The sequence below is a fragment of the Procambarus clarkii genome, chromosome 22 (genome assembly GCF_040958095.1).
Source record: "Procambarus clarkii isolate CNS0578487 chromosome 22, FALCON_Pclarkii_2.0, whole genome shotgun sequence".
NCBI classification, from domain to species: domain Eukaryota; kingdom Metazoa; phylum Arthropoda; class Malacostraca; order Decapoda; family Cambaridae; genus Procambarus; species Procambarus clarkii.
Genome location: NC_091171.1, coordinates 12,136,897 through 12,161,479, shown reverse-complemented (window position 1 = coordinate 12,161,479; position 24,583 = coordinate 12,136,897). Strand labels below are relative to the sequence as shown.

The 24,583-nt window shown below is 48.2% G+C and overlaps 1 protein-coding gene across 1 annotated transcript in view; it reads left to right on the top strand.

Annotated features, from left to right (window-relative positions):
• The window catches only part of LOC138367396 (uncharacterized protein DKFZp434B061-like), a 78,261-nt gene extending 63,582 nt beyond the window's left edge, over window positions 1-14,679 (top strand). Inside the window, exon 3 of the mRNA XM_069329039.1 lies at window positions 14,478-14,679. Coding sequence (XP_069185140.1) covers window positions 14,478-14,679 — 202 coding nt within the window. The remainder of the gene's footprint in view (window positions 1-14,477) is intronic.
• Window positions 14,680-24,583: the final 9,904 nt, after the last annotated feature.

Sequence of the window (24,583 nt, the reverse complement as noted above, 5' to 3'; positions counted from 1 at the left end):
CTCACCCTCGTCGTGGAAGTCAGGACATTCAACAAGGATATGCACGACGGTAAGAGGGACAACGCAATTTGGCAAAAAGGAGCCGGGCGGCGCTCCATTAACTGACCGTGAGTTAAGCGCGTATGACCAATACACAACCTTGCCAGAGCCGTTTCCCACCGTCGGTTACGGTGGTAGAAGGAAGGCCACAGGGACACACTACCCTTAAGAGCACGCAGTTTGTTACAACAACAGAAGACCAACAATCCTGCCAACGGGCAAGGATGGAGGAATGAATAACTGGGTAAAAGTCAGAAGAATTATACCTTTACGGGAGACGGGACAAGAGCGGACAGCTCCCTGGTGGCAGCATCCGCACACTCATTTAAAGAAACACCAATATGGCTGGGAACCCAGCAAAACTCTACCGACTTAAATTTACTAGATAAGAAACTGCCAATGTTGAATCTCAACTACCACCAGATGGACTGGATTAAAGGACTCCAGAGCCATGAGGGCGCTGCGAGAGTCAACGACAACCACAAAGGAGGATTGACAGCGAGAAAGCAGGAGACGAAGATCATAGAGAATAGCATAAAGTCCTGCCGTGAAGATGCTGGCCTCCGGAGGAAGGCGACACATATAAGTGTGGTCAGGAAAAATAACAGAGGGTGAAAGAGGAAGCGAGTACTGAGCACTACTGAAAGCAGGAAAGCACAAAGGATTTGAGTACTAGGAAGGGAAGAGACAATCAGGAGAAAGAGCCAAACCACTATGACTATATAGCACTTGGAGGTGGATCAGGATAAGGATTTTAGGCACGATGGGAAAAAAGAATGGTGCTCAACCACTTTGACTGTCGGGGATTGAACGCCGACCTGCATAAAAGAGACCGTCGTTCTACCGTCCAGTCGAACATGAGGAATATTGTGGTGAAAACCCCGGATCTGAAAATTCTCATAATCCACACTAATATTTTCCCAGATCCTTTACCTGTCATTTTCCTTCTGTGAGAAGATCTGGTTGTGGTTGTGTCTTATATTTCATTTTACCATAGTTAAGTATCTGTAACTTATCATTGTTAAACATGTTATTTTTAAATGCCCAGTCGAAGACTGACCCCCAGGAACAGGTGACCCCCTGACACCGCACAGTCCACATTGTTGGACCACAACAATGATAACCACCCATACAACCATCACAACCCCCCCCCCCCTCCATCCCGGGCATAAACTGGAGACTCAACTCCTGAGATCACTGGCCATTGTGTCGTTACCTGACGCTCTGAGTCAGGTAACTCAAGAGTCGCTGTCTGGTAGACTCTGCCTCTGCCAGACAGCCCTGGAAGAGGCCTTCTAGTTGACGGCCTGATCAGCTAAACTGTTGTTGCTACATTCACCTGGACTGTATGGGGTCTAGATCCGTGGACCCCACGCGAGTGAGACCAATGCTCTATCGACTGTGTTATGAGTAGTCGTAATAAGGAAAGTTTCCAGAAGCAGCGTCCTGCTGCCAAACTGGCAACCCGCATTTCATTTTAGGCTTCACAGAAACACAGTGTTTATCAAACCCTTCAGTTGTGGTCTGTCGGTATATTCCCATTATAATACGACTGTGTTGGAGACCACAGAGCGCTTTCTAGAACTTCTCGGCATATTTACTGCACCAGACTTTTCAACTGGGAATATTGTGCACATCCTCCATGCCTCTTGAGTCTTGTAAAGAGAGGTTTAAGTGTACAGACTTTGAAGCAGTGACGCAAGAAGTAGACTAATATAACCAAAGCTTGCCTCCATGAAAGCAGTGATGCAAGAAGTAGACTAATGTAACCAAAGCTTGCCTCCATGGAAGCAGTGACGCAAGAAGTAGACTAATGTAACCAAAGCTTGCCTCCATGGAAGCAGTGACGCAAGAAGTAGACTAATGTAACCAAAGCTTGCCTCCATGAAAGCAGTGACGCAAAAAGTAGACTAATGTAACCAAAGTTTGCCTCCATGGAAGCAGTGACGCAAGAAGTAGACTAATGTAACCAAAGTTTGCCTCCATGGAAGCAGTGACGCAAGAAGTAGACTAATGTAACCAAAGTTTGCCTCCATGGAAACAGTGACGCAAGAAGTAGACTAATGTAACCAAAGCTTGCCTCCATGGAAACAGTGACGCAAGAAGTAGACTAATGTAACCAAAGCTTGCCTCCATGGAAGCAGTGACGCAAGAAGTAGACTAATGTAACCAAAGCTTGCCTCCATGGAAGCAGTGACGCAAGAAGTAGACTAATGTAACCAAAGCTTGCCTCCATGAAAGCAGTGACACAAGAGCGCCACAGTTCTACATTATGTATACACCACTGGCTTCCTACTTAATGCTTGCACCTTTCTTGTCAGACTAACTGCTGTTGCACTTGTTACCTTATTGTGCTCTTTATAATGCAACAATTTCATACTTGACTGCTCCAAGTATTATAATGTTTAACTTCCGCTGTGTCATGGCTTCACTCTTCTCTTGTACAGTATTTACTCACACTTTAAAGTTGTTAGTAATTTTCATTGTTTTCCCAGTGATGTATATGGATACATTGTGTGTTTACTAGTTGTGTTTTGCGGGGGTCGAGCTTTGCTCTTTCGGCCCGCCTCTCAACTGTCAATCAACTGTTTACTAACTTTTTTTTTTCCCACGCCACACACACACACACCCCAGGAAGCAGCCCGTGACAGCTGACTAACTCCCAGGTACCTATTTACTGCTAGGTAACAGAGGCACTTAGGGTGAAAGAAACTTTGCCCATTTGTTTCTGCCTCGTGCGGGAATCGAACCCGCGCCACAGAATTACGAGCCCTGCGCACTATCCACCAGGCTACGAGGCCCCACTAACACTCACACAGTGTGTGTGTGTGTGTGTGTGTGTGTGTGTGTGTGTGTGTGTGTGTGTGTGTGTGTGTGTGTGTGTGTGTGTGTGTGTGTGTGTGTGTGTGTGTGGAGACATGTGCTGTGTGTGGTGCTGTTCTCACATGAAACTTGTGTCGTCCAGGAGTGATAACACACATGTGAGCGTCACGTGTGTACACGTCAACAATGGCACCAATACTGTACACGGGCGCGGCCACACCTTTGTGATACCAAGGCATCTGATTCTGTAATCTTTGTAATAAGGCGTCTTTGTTCTGTAATATTATGCGGTGGGTCTAGTGGCGTGATCCCTCTCCCTACACACTGAGTTATTCCTTCTGGGATAATTTTATACAATATTTGCCAAAAGGTTTTAGCGATGTCCTAGTCCAATATGTTTATTGAGACAAGGAAATCCATCTCAAAGTGATAGCGTAGCTTAGGCTATCTCTACCCTCCTGTACTCCAGGTCCCTCAAGGGCCGCACACATCCTGTGAGTACATATACACAGATCACAGTACAAGAATCCCATTTAACATTGCAGGTTAATATAGTAAACACAGCATATAAGTGTTACACTCTTGGGGGTAAAGTGCTTGTAGCTCCTACATATTCTATCTATGATGTCCTCCTAGTATAGTGCGTGTGGTGGGACTTACCACACCTGTGGTGGCGCTGTGCTCTCCTCTACCTGGTCCTCCCACTGCTCCAGTACCGACCTTGTTTTCACTATTACTCTAAGGCTCCCCCCCCCCACTCTTGACTAATACACCAATCACAGGACCAGGACCATCCACACACTTGTCGAATACATTTTAATACATTACCACACTCAGTCAGCTGAGGAACCGGATGCTAGTGCTGGTGCTGTGGCGTGCAAGGTGGACCAAGTAACACGGAGCCAGATTCACGAAGCCGTTACGCAAGCACTTACAAACGTGTACATCTTTCCTCAACAAGCATGAAAACTTGACAATCAACTATTGTTATTGTTATAATCGGCCTCCTGGTGCTTCGGAGCTCATTAACTGTTTAATAATTGTAAACAAAGCCGCCAAAAATTGAGAAAAAATGTACAAGTTCGTAAGTGCTTGCGTAGCTGCTGCGTGAATCTTTTCCCTGGTGTACACGGAGCCTTGAACAAGACACTAGTACCAGGCGCCTCTCGCCTGGTACTCTGGCCGTCGTGTAATGATCAACTTATCAGTGGTACTCTGGTAGCAATGATCGACTCGGGGAGGGGTAATTTAACACGTAATAAAAACAAGCAATATGATAAGGGAATGATCAAGCAAATATTATCTACCACAGACGTGGCCAGACATTTACAATGCTAACCAGCATATATACATTTTCTTCTGTCCTCCATGGACAGGGTGAAAGATCTGTTAGACATGTTCTTCAGTAATTTACGGAACAATGAACCACAGAAGGTGATGGTAGTGGCCCACCAAGTCATAGTGGGCCAGCTACAGCGAGGCAGGAGCATCCTCTCTTAAAACATTATATGAACACGGTCGCCCCCCCCCCCCCTCACACGCGGTGGACCGCCTATAGTCCGCCCTAACTAAACACCTCAACTCAACACTGCACCAAGTGTTTCTAAGACGGAATTCTCCTGTTCACTCTTTTCCCGTCACCTCTCCCACTCAGGAGGTGACTAAGACAGAGAGAGAAAGAAAGAGAGAAAGAAAGAGAGAAAGAGAGATAAAGAGAGAAAGAAAGAAAGAGAAAGAAAGAAAGAGAAAGAGAGAGAAAGAAAGAGAAAGAGAGAAAGAAAAAGGGAAAAAGAGAGAAAGAAAAAGAGAAAGAAAAAGAGAAAAAGAGAGAAAGGGAAAGAGAAAAAGAGAGAAAGGGAAAGAGAAAAAGAGAGAAAGGGAAAGAGAAAGAGAGAGAAAGGGAAAGAGAAAGAGAGAGAAAGGGAAAGAAAAAGAGAGAAAGGGAAAGAGAAAAAGGGAAAGAGAAAGAGAGAAAGGGAAAGAGAAAGAGAGAAAGGGAAAGAGAAAGAGAGAAAGGGAAAGAGAAAGAGAGAAAGGGAAAGAGAAAGAGAGAAAGGGAAAGAGAAAGAGAGAAAGGGAAAGAGAAAGAGAGAAAGGGAAAGAGAGAAAGGGAAAGAGAAAAAGAGAGAAAGGGAAAGAGAAAAAGAGAGAAAGGGAAAGAGAAAAAGAGAGAAAGGGAAAGAGAAAGAGAAAGGGAAAGAGAAAGAGAAAGGGAAAGAGAAAAAGAGGAAGGGAAAGAGAGAAAGAGACAGGGAAAGAGAGAAAGAGACAGGGAAAGAGAGAAAGAGACAGGGAAAGAGAGAAAGAGAAAGAAAGAGAGAGAGCTTATTATATCTACAACTACATAGGTAAGTAATTATCAATAGAAAGCACCAAACCGGGTAGGCTATGTAGCACCATCAAATGTGCAGGATAATCAGAGGGCGCTAAATATCACCAAGGATGCCAATACGAGAACAAAAACGCATAAGGCGAACGATATCAAAAGTATCCGAGTCACCAAGAATTCTATCGAGGGACAGGTGACCGCGAGGGGCGGTCGGAAAGCAAGACACACGCTCGCCCTGGAAGTCAGGACATTCAAGAAGGACATGCACGACCGTAAGAGGGACAATGGAATTAGGACAATAAGGAGCAGGGCGGCGCTCCATCAAGTGACCATGGGTTAAGCGAGTATGGCCAATATGCAACCTTGCCAGAGCCGTTTCCCATTGCCGGTTACGGTAGTTGGAAGACGGCCAAGAGGAAACACAACATTTAAGAGTACGTAGTTTGTTATCAGTAACAGACGACCAAGAAGCCTGCCAACGGCTAAGGATGGAGGAATGGATAACCGGGTAAAAGTCGGAATATGGAATACCTGTACGAGAGATGGGACAAGAGCGGACAGCTTCCTTGGCGGCAGCATCCGCACGCTCATTTAAAGACACACAAATATGGCTGGGAACCCAAGAAAACTCAACCGACTTAAATTTACTGTGAACAAGAAACAGCTAATGATGGATCTCGACAACTACTGGTAAACCGGATTAAAGGACCCGAGAGCCATGAGGGCACTACGAGAGTCAACAACAACTACAAAGGAAGACTAACAACGAGAAAACAGATGACGAAGAGCATAGAGAATAGCATAAAGCTCCGCAGTGAAGATGCTAGTCTCCGGAAGTAAGCGACACATATAAGTGTGATCAGGAAAAACAACAGAGTAGCCAACACCGTCCGCAAACTTAGACCCATCGGTGAAGACAAAAACGGAGCGGGAGTGAGAAGAAAAGTGCTCAAGGAAAAGGCGTTTTAGAACCGTACGAGGGGTAAAAGCTTTAGTGATGCAGGTCAAGGATGTACAAAACTGCGGAAGGGGGGACTCTCCACGGGGGCAAAGAAGGAACAACATGAGGAGAAACTTCATAAAAACGAACGGAAAGAGAATCCCGTGAGATAACCAGACAGAGAGGGAGGGGGTGAAGAGAAACAAGAACAGCAGGAGGGGTAAAAGTTAAAGCACGACAGAGGCGAGAGGAAGGATGTTGTAAGGACCGCGCAAGATAGTGAAGACAGTAGCGATCACGGCGGTCCTGGAGAGACAGGAAGACAGTGTCAACATACAAGCTAAGGACGGGAGTCGAACGAAAGGCACCAGAACTGAGGCGCAACCCAGTATGGTGCAAAGCATCAAGACGGCGAAGAGTAGAAGGAGAAGCAGACGAGTAAGCAGGGCACCCATAATCGAGCTTAGATAGGGCGAGAGAGGAATGTAAAGCAAGGAGAGTGCGCCTATCCACTCCCCAAGAAGTATGGGACAATACCCGAAGGAAGGTAAGGGCCTTGGAGCACTCAACACGGAGGTAAGAGATAAGGGGAGACCAAGACAAACGAGTGTCAAGGAATAACCCCAAAAGCTTCGCGGAATCTTTGTACTCAAGGGGATGACCATAAAGTGACAAAGAGGGACGAAGAACGACCCGTTTCCGAGTAAAAGTTATGGCACAAGTCTTAGTAGTAGAGAACTTGAAGCCATGATCGGTGGCCCAAGACGACACGGCATCAATCGCAAGTTGAAGCCGGCGTTGAAGGAGAGGCGAATCATCACCCTGACAGCAAAGGTTAAGATCATCGACATAGAGAGCGGAGAAGACACCTGAAGGAAGAGAGGAAAGAAGACCAATGAGGGCAACCAGAAAAAGTAGTGCTCAGAAAACTACCCTGGGGCACACCTTCGTATTGCTGAAAAGAGGCAGAGAGAGCGGTACCAAGCCGCACCCAAAAGGAACGACGAGAGAGGAAGCTGCGGAGAACGAGAGGGAGATGACCACGAAGGCCAAAAGAATGAAGCTGGGATAGAACATGATATCGCCAAGTCGTGTCGTAAGCTTTTTTTCAGGTCAAAAAGGACGGCAACAACGGAGGTCTTCGCAGCAAAAGCAGTACGAATATAGACCTCCAAGTTCACCAGGACATCTGTCGTGCTGCGGCACTTGTGGAAACCAAATTGAAAAGGGGAGGAGGTGATTGTGTTCCAGGAACCACATCAGACAAACATTAACCATACGTTCAAAGAGTTTGCAGACACTACTTGTGAGGGCAATAGGGCAAAAGTCCGTAGGGGATGTTCCCAGAGACCCTGGTTTGCGAACAGGGAGGACAACGGCATCGAGCCAGTCCTCAGGGACTGACGCCGACTCGCAGATCCAATTATACAGACTCAGTAAATACTGAGACGTGCACGGAGGAAAATGGCGAAGCATCTCATAATGAATACCATCGGAGCCCGCCGCCGTAGAACCGCAGAGGGCCAGGGCAGAACGAAGTTCAGAGAGAGAGAGAAGGGATCGTTATAGGGAAGTCGAAGACGAGTGCAGAAATCTAAAGGACGAGACTCTAGGACAGGTTTACGAAGAAGGAAAGATTGGGGAAGATGAAGACCAGAGCTAACAGAAGAAATGTGGGAACCCAGTTCGGTAGCGACCTGCAACGGGTCCGCCACAAGAGTACCATGGAGGTGAAGGACTGGTGAAACATCGGGAACGAACTTGCCCACTATCTTGCGGATACGCTTCCAGATCTGTGGCAGAGGAGTTTCGGACGTAATGGTGGAGACATAAGATGCCCAACATTTACGTTTAGCCATACACCTGGCCCATAGACCACACTCGCCTTCCGGAAGAAAAGAATCGGCTGTCTGCCGACGGCGATGTCTCTTCCAGGCTGCACGCTTACAGCGAACAGCCTGGGCACAGTCTGCATTCCACCAGGGAACGCACTTCCGTGGACCCCGAGAGAAAGAGCGAGGAATAGAGTGGAGGGCAGCATCGAAGACAGTGTCATGAAAAAGGAGGAGAGAGCGAGGGAGTGGCAGAAGGGAGAGGTCAGAGAGAGTAGCACTGAGGGTAAAGAGGTTCCAGTCCGCTTTCGCAAACTGCCACCTAGGGAAGGAGAGGAAAGGGCGAAAAGAGAAAAAGGTAACAAGGATGGGGAAATGGTCACTGCCATGGAGGTCATAAAGAACCTGCCACGTGAAATCCAAGTAAAGAGAAGACTAGCAAAGAGAAAGATCAAGACAGGAAACGGTGCGAGTCCGAGAGTCCAAATGCGTGGGCTCACCAGAATTCAGAAGAGACAGGGAAGAAGAGAGGATAAACGGCTCGAGAAGGCGACCCCAGGTGTTCATCAGAACATCACTCCAGAGGGAATGACGACAATTGAAATCACCCAGCAGGAGCACAGGCTCCGGCAAGGAGTCCAGTAGGTGTTTCAGATCAGGAAGAGAAAGCGGGACACGCGGGGGGGGGGGGGGGGGGGGGATAAATGGAACAAACAGTGTACCATTTCCCCTCAAAGATACGAGCAGCAGAACAATGGAAAGGCGAAGGAAAAAGTATGGGGACAAAAGGAACATCAGAGCGAATCAAGATAGCAGAAGGGTTAGGAGCCCCAGCAACAGCTGGGGGGGGGGGGGAAGAGAAAGAATAGTCACGAAAGCAACCAGGACGAGCACCAAGCATCGGCTCCTGGAGACAGACACAAAGGGGTGAAAATCGCTAAATTAGAAGTTGGAGTTCAAGGAAATTGGCGTAATAACCCCGAACGTTCCACTGAAGAATCGACATCGACAAGAAGAGAAAGGACAACAACAGAGAACAAGGAAGAAACAAAGGCGAAAGAGCAACATAGCACGTTAAAGAAGATCAGGGTCGGGATCAGGGTCAGCAAAGTCGGAATTAGGGGGCATGGGTAAACTGAGCAAAGACGGAGGGAAGGAAGCAGGAGAACAGACCAGAGGTGGACAGGCGGGGTCCGGAGGAAGAGGAGGCGGCAACCGAGAGGAGTAGTCAAGGACAGCAGCAGGAAGAGGGGGAGTAGAAAGAGGGGAGCGCACCTCAACAAGGGCAGCAACCACCGAAATGGGAGGGGAAGAAGCGATAGAGGCAGAAGTAGGGGCCAAGGAAGAAAGTGAAGCCTTCTTACCCGCCGGGGAGGAGGAAGGAGAGGAGCCAGGCTTACGCTTCTGACTTAAAAGAGACAGGTGTCCCAGCAACTACATACTGGGCAACGGATTCCAGCGTTTCAACAGGAGAAGCTGAAAGAGAGCACACACGATGGTCGGTAGGAGAGCAATGGACATCAGCCCGCATTGACAGGCGGTGGGGAGAGTCAATAGATGGAGGAGAAGGATGGGAAGGATCGGGGGGAGACGAGGAAGACACAGGAGACATGACAGACCGGACAGAAAGAAGGGGAACCCCAGACAGAGGACCAGGAGGAGGACCCTTCGGGACAGAACTCAAAGGAACAGAGGAGGGGGCAGTGGGCGTATCAGGGTCCAAGGCCGGGAAACGGTTGTGGGTCTGAGGAAGGTGGGAAGGACCAGGAGAGGAAGAGTGCAACACGAGCATAAGAGACGTTAGCACAAGGCGTCAGCTGGCGAACCTGGCGCCTCGCTTCAGGAAAAGATAAACGCTCCCGGTGCTTCAAGGTGAGGACGTCTGCCTCAAGCTTGTAATGGATACCCGCACAGGAGAAGGTAGGATGGGCCTTACCGCAGTTGAGGCAGCGAACCTGGAGAGAAGTGCACTCCGACTTAGAGTGACCTTCGCCACCACACAAAGGACAGAGAGAGACGGTCCCAGAGCAGCGGAGGGCACCATGCCCAAACCTCCAGCACTTGTTACAGAGCCTAGGAGAAGGAATGTACTCCTGGACAGAGCACCTGGCACCAGCAAGAATGACAGAGGGTGGAAGGGTCCGACCATCAAAGGTGATCTTCACAGCCCGAAGGGGCTGACGGCGACGACCACGAAGGGGACGAGTAAACGAGCCAACCTGGGAGGACAGAATGGCCTTGGGCATCAAGGATATGCCGAATATCATCGTGGCAGTCCTGCAGATTCCGAACACCAGTCGCAACATGGGGCGGGAGGAGAATAGTGCCAACACTGGCATTCAACCGAGCGTTCTTTGAGACCCGAACAGGGATCTCGCCAATGCAGGATAAGACAGCCAAGCGGGAAGCTGCATCCTGAGAAGGAGCAGCAACGACACGAGTTCCGAGACGAGTAGGGTTGAAGGTACCAGAGGCATCTACGGAATCAACAAGATGCCGATGGAGGGAGAAATCATCAGGAAGCGCAGAATCAAGAGGGAGGAGATCAAAGTATTTGGCCCATGATGCGGGACCAAACAAGGCCTGATATGCATCAGTACAGGAAGGAATCGAGCGAGTGCGGCTGTGGCATGGACAGCGTTGAGAACCCCCAGAGAGAGGGGTTAAAAAGGCGCAGTAGTCACAACGAGAGACTTAGCTGCACCAGGGGACGAAGTGGTCACCACTGGGGGGCTTGAGGCTCGACCCAACCACTGATGAGGGAGGGGAGGGGAGCTGGGGGAAGAAGTCAGGATGGTCAGGAGGAGGAGCAAGGTCGGGACCTAATATAGCGGGGGCTACAGAGTCCGGTCTTCCAATACAGGCCGACTCGGGGGCTTGGTCGCCCACCCCACGAGCCTGAGAGGGTACAAAAACATTCAACGACAAAGACGAAGAGAAAGAAATTCATCCACGAATGTGCCCCATACCCACCATAGAGCCACAATTAGAGGCAGGACACCCAACAGGAAGCTATCGCCGATCATGCCGGGGCCCCCTAGGGGTGCGTTGTGAGTATACGCCCCACAAACGCCACCTTAAGAACCGTCAGTCCGTCGAGATCGGGTTCAGCGACGAAAGGGGGATTGACAATAAAAGGTTCCCCTCGCTCAAGACGTCGGGTACTACAGTTCTATGGGTGCAAGAGTATGCCTCCTCAAGCACCCGGGCATCAAAATAGAAGAAGTCCAAAGGGATAACCAAAACAAGCAAAAGGTCGGCAGGAAACGATAAGCAGATAAGAGAAGGGGGGGGGGGAGAAAAAGAAACATAAGGAAAAGGAAAAGCGATGCACAAGGCCACAAAAGAACAGAGGACTGTCCCATGGAGCATCACACCGACAGGCGTCCACCAAGCCTCCTCACGGCGCCAACGGGCCGGATGGGGAGGGGGAACTACATAGGTATTATATATAATAATAGGAAAAATAGATTGGTTAGAAAAGTGGGGTTCAACAGCTAATAACTTGATTCTGCAGATGCAAATAGTAAATACAAATAGTAAACACACACACACACTGTACACTGGTTGGTTGACGGTTGAGAGGCGGGATCTCCACAAAGAGAACTAGGCCAGTATCTAAGGGCAGTAAGGCATCTACAAATCAGGGACGGGTTGAATCATAACACAACCAAGAGAACACCAATAGTAAGTGTGGCTGGGAAAGAGGACCACGCGGATAATAGACAACAAAATGGAAACAGTTTTAAATATCAGAAAAAATATAAAGCTCTGGAAGTCTCCAAGACCATGACCCGAGGCCCACATAACATGGTGCCATCAGCACCATACGTGACACTGCAGAACATCAAGGTGGTCCTTCACCAACATAAGTGTATACTCTAAGGCAAATATCGCCACTATTTTATTAATTACGCCTCACCCTCCACGTCTCTCCCATTGCTTTCTCTTCTCACATTCCTCAATTATATTTTACACTCATCCTATTCTCATTTTCTGATTCCTTGTTTCCTCTGCATCGTCCTCTCCTCTCCCTGTTTCTCTAGTCTCTACCCTTTCTTCCATCCCCATGCTTCGTTTCCAACAGTCTCATTTCCCCCATCCACTTCTTTACAGTGTTCCCCATCTCCCTTTCGTCCTCTCCTGTATTCCTGTTCCTTCCTGCTCTCTCTCCGCCAGTTTCCTCTCTCGTGTCTCCCCTTTCATTATACTGCCCCCCCCCCACCACACAATTTACTCACACCATACCTAACCCTCTCCTTGCTCTACCCTTCTGTCTCCTCATCTCTCTACTTCCCGCCTCACCCTCGTCTTCCCTCGCGCCCTGCTTCTCTAACCTGCCTGGCACAGTAGTGGTGTCTACACCCAGCTGGCAGGAAGAGGGGAGGGGGAGGCAGGGAGAGGGGGGGGAGGCAGGGAGAGGGGGGGGAGGCAGGGAGAAGGGGGGGAAAGGCAGGGAGAAGGGAGGGGAGGAGGCAGGGAGAAGGGAGGGGAGAAGGGAGGGGAGGCAGGGAGAAGGGAGGGGAGGCAGGGAGAAGGGAGGGGAGGCAGGGAGAAGGGAGGGGAGGCAGGGAGAAGGGAGGGGAGGCAGGGAGAAGGGAGGGGAGGCAGGGAGAAGGGAGGGGAGGCAGGGAGGGGAGGCAGGGAGAAGGGAGGGGAGGCAGGGAGAAGGGAGGGGAGGCAGGGAGAAGGGAGGGGAGGCACGGAGAAGGGGGGAGGCACGGAGAAGGGAGGGGAGGCAGGGAGAAGGGGGGGGAGGCAGGGAGAAGGGGGGGAGGCAGGGAGAAGGGGGGGAGGCAGGGGGAAGGGGGGGGAGGCAGGGAGAAGGGGGGGGAGGCAGGGAGAAGGGGGGAGGCAGGGAGAAGGGGGGGAGGCAGGGAGAAGGGGGGGAGGCAGGGATAAGGGGGGGAGGCAGGGATAAGGGGGGAGGCAGGGATAAGGGGGGAGGCAGGGAGAAGGGGGGGGAGGCAGGGAGAAGGGGGAGGCAGGGAGAAGGGGGGGAGGCAGGGAGAAGGGGGGGGAGGCAGGGAGAAGGGGGGGAGGCAGGGAGAAGGGGGGGGGGCAGGGAGAAGGGGGGAGGCAGGGATAAGGGGGGGAGGCAGGGATAAGGGGGGGAGGCAGGGAGAAGGGGGGAGGAGGCAGGGAGAAGGGGGGGAGGAGGCAGGGAGAAGGGGGAAGGAGGCAGGGAGAAGGGGGGAGGAGGCAGGGAGAAGGGGGGGAGGAGGCAGGGAGAAGGGGGGGAGGAGGCAGGGAGAAGGGGGGAGGAGGCAGGGAGAAGGGGGGAGGCAGGGAGAAGGGAGAAGGGGGGGAGGAGGCAGGGAGAAGGGGGGGGAGGAGGCAGGGAGAAGGGGGGGAGGAGGCAGGGAGAAGGGGGGAGGCAGGGAGAAGGGAGAAGGGGGGAGGAGGCAGGGAGAAGGGGGGGAGGAGGCAGGGAGAAGGGGGGAAGGCAGGGAGAAGGGGGGAAGGCAGGGAGAAGGGGGGAAGGCAGGGAGAAGGGGGGAAGGCAGGGAGAAGGGGGGGAGGCAGGGATAAGGGGAGGCAGGGATAAGGGGGGGAGGCAGGGATAAGGGGGGGAGGCAGGGATAAAGGGGGGAGGCAGGGAGAAAGGGGGGAGAGGCAGGAGGCAGAGAGAGGGGAGGCAGGGAGCGGGAAGTAGCTACATTTTTAATGGTACACTTTACGGAGCCATGAAACATAATAAGCTAAGAGTCACCTACAGCAGTCACAGGGAGTCGCAATGCAGCTACCAGGCCCCTCTCCGCCCTCCTGCCTAGTGCCGCCCGTGCTTGCCGCCCCTCCTGCCTAGTGCCGCCCGTGCTTGCCGCCCCTCCTGCCTAGTGCCGCCCGTGCTTGCCGCCCTCCTGCCTAGTGCCGCCCGTGCTTGCCTAGCTGCATGCCAAACCTGGTCTACGAACAGTTCGAGGGGAAACCGAAGCTTTCCATAAGTAACAAAAGTCTTTGTTGAAATACAGGAGGGCGGTGCAGGTGGGGCGGTGCAGGTGGGGCGGTGCAGGTGGGAGAAAGGTTATTCAATCAATTCAATTTCGACAATAAGAGGATCGACTGGGAAAAAATAAATATAGACCTTGCAAACATTTAGTGGGAGACGGTCTTGAAGCGACAAAACTCCCACACAAGGAATTGCTTAACTGACAGCTGAAGCTTACAAGGTCTGCTTGAAGCACGAGTCTGTGGAGGATGATCAGAAAGAGGACCACTCTAGAAAGAGAACGCAGACGACTGTACAGAAGGAAAACAATCACGGACATTTATAACAGACGATTATCACAAGTAAGGAAAATAAATCTGAACAGGGAGATCCGAGAAAGAGAGCAGACGCTGAAGCGATCATACGAGTCTGAGGAAAGGGAATTTAAACAAAGCTACACAAGAGAGAAAAATCCAAATTGATTGCAAATTAAATTGCAATTCAATTAAATTGCAAATTCACATATGTAATCACAAATTGCATATGTGAAAAAATATTTTTCACATATGCAAAAACCTCTACCAGTATTGGACCTTTATTTACAACTGAAGGCTCGTACAGAGAGGACAACCAACAAAATTGTGAAATTCTAAAACACCAGTATGAGGCTATTTTTAGCACACCAATAAACAACATGAAAGTTGAAGATCCAGACATCTTCGTTATGAATGACATTCAAGCTGCAGATAATATAACGGATATTAAAACGAACTCAGAAGACTCCTAAAGATAAATTGACAACATGCCCATGCACTCGGCCCCTGGTCCTGACTCATGGAATTCAATATTCATAAAGAAATGTAAAGTACCAGTAGCGCGAGGCTCAGTGTAATATGGAGAAAGAGCGTGGACACAGGGGGAGATACCAGCAGCACTTAAATCTGCAGATTTCATCTTGAATGAGTAAGTATGAGCACAGAGGGAAGACAATACTGCAGACTTGAGTACACAAAATAGACTAGCAATACAGTACAATCTCTATAACAAGCGTATCGCAAGAGAGCATCGCCAAGCCCTTGGAACAGACCAACATACTATCTAGACACGACTATGGACGCCATGTTATTATGCACACACGTGACTAAACACCTGTTGTTGCTTTAGTTAGCACAACTCTCGTTCGTAAGTTGTCTACGAGTTAAGTGCCACAGAAGTGTCTTGAGGATGCCCGTCCTAGGTTCTGTTGGCGATTATTTGTATTTATGCAACCCGTTCTTGACTCAAGTCAAGGACGACATTCAGCGGTCGACCCCACAGACACGTTCGTAAATTTTTACATGCTGTTCAATCAAAAGGGGAATTTTCTCAAATATCAAATAATATTATAGTATATTAGCATATTGTACATATATAGGCATAGGTTAGGTGTTTAGGTTCTGTTGGCGATTATTTGTATTTGTAGTACGTGAGTGAAGCATTTACAGCGTTGTGGTTCAACAAAATTCGTCAGTGAAGCACTTGTTCCGGGAGTGTTCTTACGTCATCACTTGTGAGTCGTGTGTAAACCGATTTTCATGCATAAACAGCTGGGGTTGGCGGGTGGATGGAATCACTTTTGGGTCTTTGTTTGCAGGACTGGCTGTAGATGGAATGGACTTTAGTCGAGGACAGGTGACGGGCTGACAGACGACAACTGATGACGAAACACCTGTCTTTCCAAGGTACAGCCGTCTTCCCCACCGATATTCCTCTCCCAGACAATGTGTTGTGTGCAGTAATTACTACGACAAAAACGTCAAAGCCTTAACACTAAATCCCTTATAGCGATGTGTGGCGGCGGCGGCGGCGGCGTGGCCAGCGTGTGCAGCCCACTAACCCGCTTCTAGTAAATCTCTGTCCATTTCCCACCAGCAAATGCCTGACGACCCTCTATCAATATCGGCGTTCCCCACGTCGTCAGCAGCTCCTCCCTACGCCCTACAGCACCTTAACGAGGCACCTCAACACCCAGCAGTGTCAGGGGGAGAGAGCGACAGCAGTAAAGTGGCAGGAGTAGTGGTTGACGACGCGAGGTGTCTTGCCGTACACTTCGCCCCGTCCTACACCTCCTTAACCCCCCTCCCCTTCCTTCCCGGCCTTCCTCGTAATGCTTTCTATAATTACTAAATACTTCTTACCCACCCACTCACCTCCCTCCCTCCCTCCCTCTCCCTCTCCCCCCCCCCCCCCCCTCCCTCCCTCCCTCTCACACACACACCTTTAAACTGACACGTGTTCTAAAAAAAAACACAAGAAAGGAAAAAGCTCTTGTCCTACCGAAGCTCGTATAAAGCCTGTCCTGAGTTTTCTTCATTAGGAATAAACTTCATTGTAATTTAACACAATCAAGTACGGTTAGGTACAGGAGGAAACTAAAGCCAGTTCTGTACCCGAGCCTTCCTATGTTCAACTGACTTGATTTCATGTTTATTTAAATGTTGGGAAAACATGTTGGAAATACAGCCAGCCAAGGAATGATGGCGTGTTGTTCTTGAGAACGTCGTAGTTACCATGAGGCTGTTGATTGAGCGCCTTGTGTTTTGGCTGCCACCTTCTGCTCCTCCAAGAACCTTGGTCTGGTGGGTGACAGAACACTGGCCTTTACATAAGAGTAAGGTCACCTACGTTTCTCTAGAGCTGAAGACTCGGATGTACTGACCAGATGGGATTAAAACTAGAGTTGAGTGTGCTTTTACGGATATCTACCTTCAGCATTCTGATCAATGATGGGGAAGGGGAGGGCAAGCCATCCAGGAGTGCGCTGCATACTATATGTCAGCGAGTTTGTACTTCATATCAAGTTTTGCAACCAGTGTTTTTTTGGCCTAAAAGGCTGTAAGTCTTTGCTGCAATATTTGCAGCACTGTGGGTATATATCGGCTCCCAGTTACGATGCAATGCTGTTTAGATACCATTATTACCTGTGTTTTCTCAGCTGCAGATGAAACCCACCGTCAGGTATTGCTGCAGGTAGTCATTAATGACTTATCAGCTGACGTCTCTACTTTTGCGTATGTAAAGCTAAGAGGGCAGTGATCACCATAGGCCCCAGCTTCAGGGATGAGGGGTAGTGGTCGGTGAGGTACACATTCAACAACAAGAGTTCAAGCACACTTCTTCTCTGTCGTACTTTGGCACTAATTATGTGGCTTTCAGATTCTGCTTCATTGAGGACTAACTATCCTTAGAGTAGTTTCCCTCCCCCCCCCCACCACTCTTTTCTCTCTCTCTCGACCCTCTAGTTGTGCTCTTGGGGTTGAGCTTCAGTTCTTGAAGCCTGTCTTTCAATTAACAGGGGGTACGAGTTTAAGTAATTATCAAAAGAAGGCACCAAACCGGAAAGGCTATGTAGCACCAACAAATGTGCGGAATAATCAGAGGGCGCTAAATATCACCAAGGATGCCAATAGGAGAGCAGAAACGCATAAGGCGAACTATATCAAAAGTATCCGATTCACCAATAATTCTATCGAGGGACAAGCGACCGCGAGGGACGGTCGGAAATAACACACGCTCGTCCTGGAAGTCAGGACATTCAACAAGGATATGCACGACAGTAAGAGGGACAATGCAATTTGGACAATAAGGAGCAGGGCGACGCTCCATGAAGTGACTGAGTTAAGCATGTATGGCCAATACGCAACCTCGTCAGAGCCGTTTCCCATCGCCGGTTACGGTGGTAGGAGGACGGCCATGAGGACACACTACTCTTAAGAGTATGCAGTTTGTTACCAGTAACAGAACACCAACAATCCTGCCAACGGGTAAGAATGGAGGAATGAATAACTGGGTAAAAGTCAGAATAAGGAATACCTTTACGGGAGATGGAACAAGAGCAGACAGCTTCCCTAGAGGCAGTGTCCGCATGTTCATTTAAAGAGACACCAAAATGGCTGGGAACCCAGCAAAACTCAACCGACTTAAATTTACTGGAAATAAGAAACAGCCAATGCTGGATCTCGACAACCACTGGATGAACCGGATTAAAGGATCCGAGAGCCATGAGGGCACTACGAGAGTCAACGACAACTACAAAGGAAGATTGACAATGAAAAAGCAGGAGACAAAGAGCATTGAGAATAGCATACAGTTCTGCTGTGAAGATGTTAAGTCTCCGGAGGTAGGCGACACACAGGTGCAGTCAGGAAAAACAACAGAGTAGCCTACACCGTCCGCAGACTTATACCCATCAGTGAAGATGGAAACGGAACAGGAGTGCAAAGAAAAGTGCTCAAGGAAAAGGCGTTTCAGAATTGTAGGAGGGGTAAAAGCTTTAGTGATGCAGGTCAAGGATGTACAAAATTTCGGAAGGGGGACTCTCCATGGGGGCAAGGAAGGAACAATAAGAGGAGAAATATTAGAAATACGAACTGAAAGAGAATCCTGTAAGATAACCGGACAGAAAGGAGGTGGATAAGAGGAAGAGGAACTACAGGAGGGGTAAAATTTAAAACACGACAGAGGCGAGAGGAAGGATGCTGCAATGGACCGCACAAGATAGCGAACATAGCAGCGATCACGGTGGTCCTGGACAGATAGGAAGCCAGTGTCAACATAAAAGCTGAGGGCAGGAAAGTTTAGATAGGACGAAAGAGGAATGTAAAGCGAGGAGAGTGCATCTATCAGCTCCCCAAGAAGTATGGGACACTACCTGAAGGAGGGTAAGGGCCTTAGAGCATTCAACTCTGAGGTAAGAGATATTGGGCGACCAAGACAAACGAATGTCAAAGATTAACCCCAAAAGTTTAGCCGAATCCTTGTACTCGAGGGGATGACCATAAAGCGACAAAGAGGAACGAAGAACGACACGCTTCCGAGTAAAAGTCATAGCACAAGTCTTAGACGTAGAGAACCTGAAGCCATGATCGGTGGCCTCCATGATATTTGAACCATACGTTCAAAGAGTTTGCAGACAACTCGTGAGGGCAATTGGGCAGAAGTCCTTGGGGGATGTCCCAAGAGACCCTGGTTTGCGAACAGGGAGGACAATGGCATCGAGCCAGTCCTCAGGGACTGAAAACGACTCCCAGGCCCGATTATACAGACTCGGTAAATACCGAGACGTGCACGGAGGGAGATACTTACCCGTTATCTTGCGGACACGCTTCCAGATCTGCAGCAGAGGAGTTTCGAACGTAATGGTGGAAACATAATACTTCCAACACTCATGCTTAGCTGCACAGATGGCCCTACGGGCCACTGCACTCGCCTTCCGAAACAAAAGAAAAGAATCGGCCATCTGCCGGCGGCGGTGCCTCTTCCATGCTGCACGCTTACAGTGGATAGCCTGAGCACAATTCACATTCCACCAGGGAACACACTTCTGTGGTCTCCGCGAGGAAGAGCAAGGGATAGAGCGGAAAGCAGCGTCGAAGATGGGCGTCAAATGATGCCTGGCCATCAAAACAAAAGAAGGCCGAAAGAATAATCAAAACAGGTAAAAGGTCGGCGGGAAATGACAATTAGAAAGGAGAAGGGGGGGGGGAGGAAAAACGAAACATAAGGAAAATTTAAAGTCGCTCGGCAGAATTCGAACGGAACAACAGCAGGAGCATAAGGCCACAAAAGGACAGACTGACCCATGGAGCATCACACTCCGCCAGCTGCCCACCAAGCCGCCCTCACGGCAGCAACGGGCAGGACAGGGAGAGGGACGAGTTTTCAAGCTTTTCATATTTGTGTCATATCTACATTTGATGCCTGAACTACTGCTTCCTTACTTTATTTTAATTGTTCATTTCAGTAACTAAATAAATTTCTGCATATTCCAGCATTGGTCTGACATACGTGATGTACAAGGCTGCAAACGACTCATTATCCGGACTTCTAAAGACAGTTCATAAGTTCGACAACCTTGCAGATGCAGGTAATGACATCCAGTTAATGCACATCATTATCTTCGGAGAGATATGTGATGTGACATCAACACCCGTACCAGTCTTTTTTCCTTTGTCAGACTCCAGGAGGGTTTTGTCTACCTCTCTGAATCTCACGCGAGGCCTCCCTTTCCCAGGAGGTAACTTCAGCACTGTGCACTAACCCTAGTGGTCACGTATTGCACATTTTTCCAGTTTTCCAGGTTTTTCTGCAATTTCTTGCAGTCTTGACTCCATTTAACCCCCTCCTAATTTTTTCTTCATTACCAAACATTAAGATGGAATATATATCCCATTTGGGATATAATCACAATTAATTTTGTCGGACAGAATATATATATATTATATATATTATATATATATATATTATATATATATATATATATATATATATATATATATATATATATATATATATATATATATATATATATGTCGTACCTAGTAGCCAGAACGCACTTCTCAGCCTACTATGCAAGGCCCGATTTGCCTAATAAACCAAGTTTTCCTGAATTAATATATTTTCTCTAATTTTTTTCTTATGAAATCATAAAGCTACCCATTTCATTATGTATGAGATCAATTTTTTTTATTGGAGTTAAAATTAACGTAGATATATGACCGAACCTAACCAACCCTACCTAACCTAACCTATCTTTATAGGTTATCTTGAGGTTATCTTGAGATGATTTCGGGGCTTTAGTGTCCCCGCGGCCCGGTCCTCGACCAGGCCTCCACCCCCAGGAAGCAGCCCGTGACAGCTGACTAACACCCAGGTACCTATTTACTGCTAGGTAACAGGGGCATTCAGGGTGAAAGAAACTTTGCCCATCTGTTTCTGCCTCGTGCGGGAATCGAACCCGCGTTACAGAATTACGAGTCCTGCGCGCTATCCACCAGGCTACGAGACCCCCGTAGGGGGTCTCGTAGCCTGGTCAATAACCAATAACCTAACCTAGGTTAGGTTAACCTAGCCCATAACCTTGAACCAATAACCTAACCTAGGTTAGGTAGCAGAAAAAGTTAGGTTAGGTCATCGAAAAACAATTAGTTCATGAAAACTTGGCTTATTAGGCAAATTGGGCCTTGCATAGTAGGCTGAGAAGTGCGTTCTGGCTACTAGGTACATTATATATATATATATATATATATATATATATATATATATATATATATATATATATATATATATATATATATATATATATATATATATATATATATATATATATATATATATATATATGTCGTACCTAGTAGCCAGAATGCACTTCTCAGCCTACTATACAAGGCCGTTTTTGCCTAATAAGCCAAGTTTTCATGAATTAATATTTCCTCTAATTTTTTTCTTATGAAATGATAAAGCTACCCATTTCATTATGTATGAGGTCAATTTTTTTTTATTGGAGTTAAAATTAACGTAGATATATGACCGAACCTAACCAACCCTACCTAACCTAACCTATCTTTATAGGTTAGGTTAGGCTAGGTAGCCGAAAAAGTTAGGTTAGGTTAGGTAGGTTAGGTAGTCGAAAACCAATTAATTCATGAAAACTTGGCTTATTAGGCAAATTGGGCCTTGCCTAGTAGGCTGAGAAGTACGTTCTGGCTAATAGGTACGACATATTAAATATATATATATATATTTATATATATATATATATATATATATATATATATATATATATATATATATATATATATATATATATTATATATGTTGTACCTAATGTTGTACCTATAAGGAATGAACATGTATTAATCATTCCTTCTGAAGATGTATTAATATACGAAAGTACTTAAGGAAATTCCTGTTTCAATTCTTCCTCTGTGGTCTGACACTCACATTTTTCATCACGTGTTAATTTTCGCGATTTACATACATACATACACACACACACGGCTCACATATCAGTCATTAATGCTGAGTGGAAGTATGTGTTTTTTCAGATTCTGCATTACCTTAGTGGTAGTTGTGATGACTGGAGTGTGATGGCCGGTGAGCACACCGAGGTGTCCTCAGTCGTCTTACGGTCACCAGGGAGAGCACAACACGGTGCGGCTGTGATGTGAGGGGGTAAACACCCTCTTACATATATACTCTAGGATACTACACTTTCCCCTGGCACTTAATTGTAATATTTCCATACCTGCATAAATATTACCCGAGTCCCACCACCTACCGTCGTGTGCCCCAGCTGCGCCACACCTGCCGTCGTGTGCCCCAGCTGCACCAACAGTGCCACACCTGCCGTCGTGTACCCCAGCTGCACCAACAGTGCCACACCTGCCGTCGTGTACCCCAGCTACACCACCAACAGTGCCACACCTTCCTGGCTCTCCATACAAGCCGGGCACCTTCCCCGCTACCGCCGACGAGTGGATCAACTCGTCCTCCCCCCCCCCTCCTTCCTGGGCCTCCTTGACACCCGGAAGGAGTGCCTTAAAATACTCGTCATCCAGGTCTCGTCCCCGAGTGCCTGCTCAAAAAGTGCCTCGAGTTCTTGTGGCATTGCGAGTCCATCATCCTCTCTTCGTCTTCCTGCCTGAGGCGAACACCAGGGCAAGAAGCACGCAGCTCCTTCGGCAGGTAGGGAGAAGGGGGAGGACGGGTACGAGGAGAGCGCCAGGCAAGAGTTGGGAGGGTGAGACGCCTTGATAAATCACGGAGACAAGTGCAAGAGTTGTGAAAGCGAGGAGAGCAGCAGCTAGCGAAGATAAAGTGGGTATTCTTACATCAGATATGAGCTGGTTGGGGATTTAAAGACAAAAGGGAGCTCTGGTTGCACCAGATTGTTACTTACGTACAGGCGGGCAGCGTCCCCAACCACTCCCTGACAGAACAACAGCTGACCTCGCAGCCACACTCCCGCTACCGTCGGTCGACCAGCAATAGACACTGGAGTGCTAGCAATTTACCAAGATCACCCTGTACGCATCTTTATCTTTGAGACGGGATCAGTGTCCCCTATTTAGGGGTGCGACTCCAACACTGGCCTCGTTGTCCTGTGTACACACCCTACTCGAGCTGCCATGACTCCCCACTCTCTCGTTTGGAATGATCTCCTAAATCCCCTTTTCATGAATTAGTGTCTACCGTCACTATATCCGCAGCCATGACTTTCTGGGAAACCTCACCAAGACCAGAGCAAAGACCAGCTGCCAACATTTAATATATAAAAACGTACATAAAAGATATGATATACAATATTACCATACACACTAAGCTGCTACAACCCGGTAGCACTCCATCATATCCTGGCTTCACCATCTATCTATATCAGGCTGCCGCACAACTCTTGGCTCACAACCTGCTACCCCCTCACTGCTTGGGGCTGAAATACCTGGAACATCACATCAGTATCCCCCAACAAAAGAAGAAATCAATCTTTCATCTTACACTGCATCTTATATGCCAATAAGCACTCAAGCACTCCCCTCATGCATTAATGTGTCCCATAATCCTCTGTTCTGCTCCTAGAGGCTCACTGCCAATGCATATATCTAGGTCCTTCAAAAATCAGGAGAGGCACTTCCTCAGTTCTCACAATCTGCTGCACAACAAAGTCCTGCTCCAACACCAGTGACGCTCCTCCACTGCTTCCATGAAGACACGTGTAGCTCCCCTACACTGCTTGAAGTTCAACTCCTCACTATGGAGCTCTGCTCTTCCTCAGCGTTCAGCACACACTTCTACTCCTGCCTTGAAGTTCCTCCATTAACTTGTTCCCACACAAACCACAGAAATCTATGACGTGAAGGCGCTCATTCTCTGGCGCTCAACACAGGTCACCAACAAAATCCCTTTAGGACTGCTTCACAAGGCTTCCTCCAGTCCTGACTTTAGTACACACAGAGTCGCCCAACAGGCTCCACACAGGTGCGACCAACCACACGCTTCCAGGCCGCCTCCAATATATTCAAATCAGAGAAATGGTGCGCGATGTCCCCAACAGCTTCCTCACACTTGAAAACAAGTAGCCTTCGCTTCACCGCTAACACAGAGCACTATATTCTTCCTTCTTTCAGGAGATCAACGAAGTACGACCATCTCTGACGACTGCTGTGACTCGAGTAACGTGTCACGAGGTCCTGTTAGCCTCACGTCACGTCACCAAAATGTCGACATCTCATTCCATGTCACTTATCAGACGCTCATCCTCTGCTCGTATCCTTAAATTACTCACTGACGTTTATCATATATTTTCTTCCTCTGACCTCTTAATCTCAGGTCTGGAAAGCAGAATAACTCACTGGGTAAACTTGTTTCAGCAGGCTACATGGGGTCATAACAGTATACAGATGCAAACACACACACCTGATGGTAACAGTGTTACCATCAGACTCAATGATGATAACTGCTCCAGGCTCCTGCCTGGAGCAGTTATCTAGTGAAACACAAGGAGAAAGTTGAGAGGAAGGCCACCAGCCCAAGAGGTATGAATAACAAGGAAAGGCTACAACCATAAAATCTCAAGTCGGTGCAAGACAAAACAAGTTGGGTGGAAATGATTAACAAAAACACAATTCTCAGGGAAAGTGAAGGGCCAGACAAGGACAGACCATTCCATATGTGGTACTCTAACAAGGGTACACATGTGGAGACTAAGATGCAGTATTTATTACCTTTGTATCCTAAGTGTAGAAAACGTTAACATTTTGGGTGTACAGCCCGTCCTCCAAACAAAGGCCCAAAGTCCATTCCATCCATCCGTCAAACCCCAGCTGTTTATGAATGAAAAACGGTTTACACACGACTCACGACTGATGATGTTC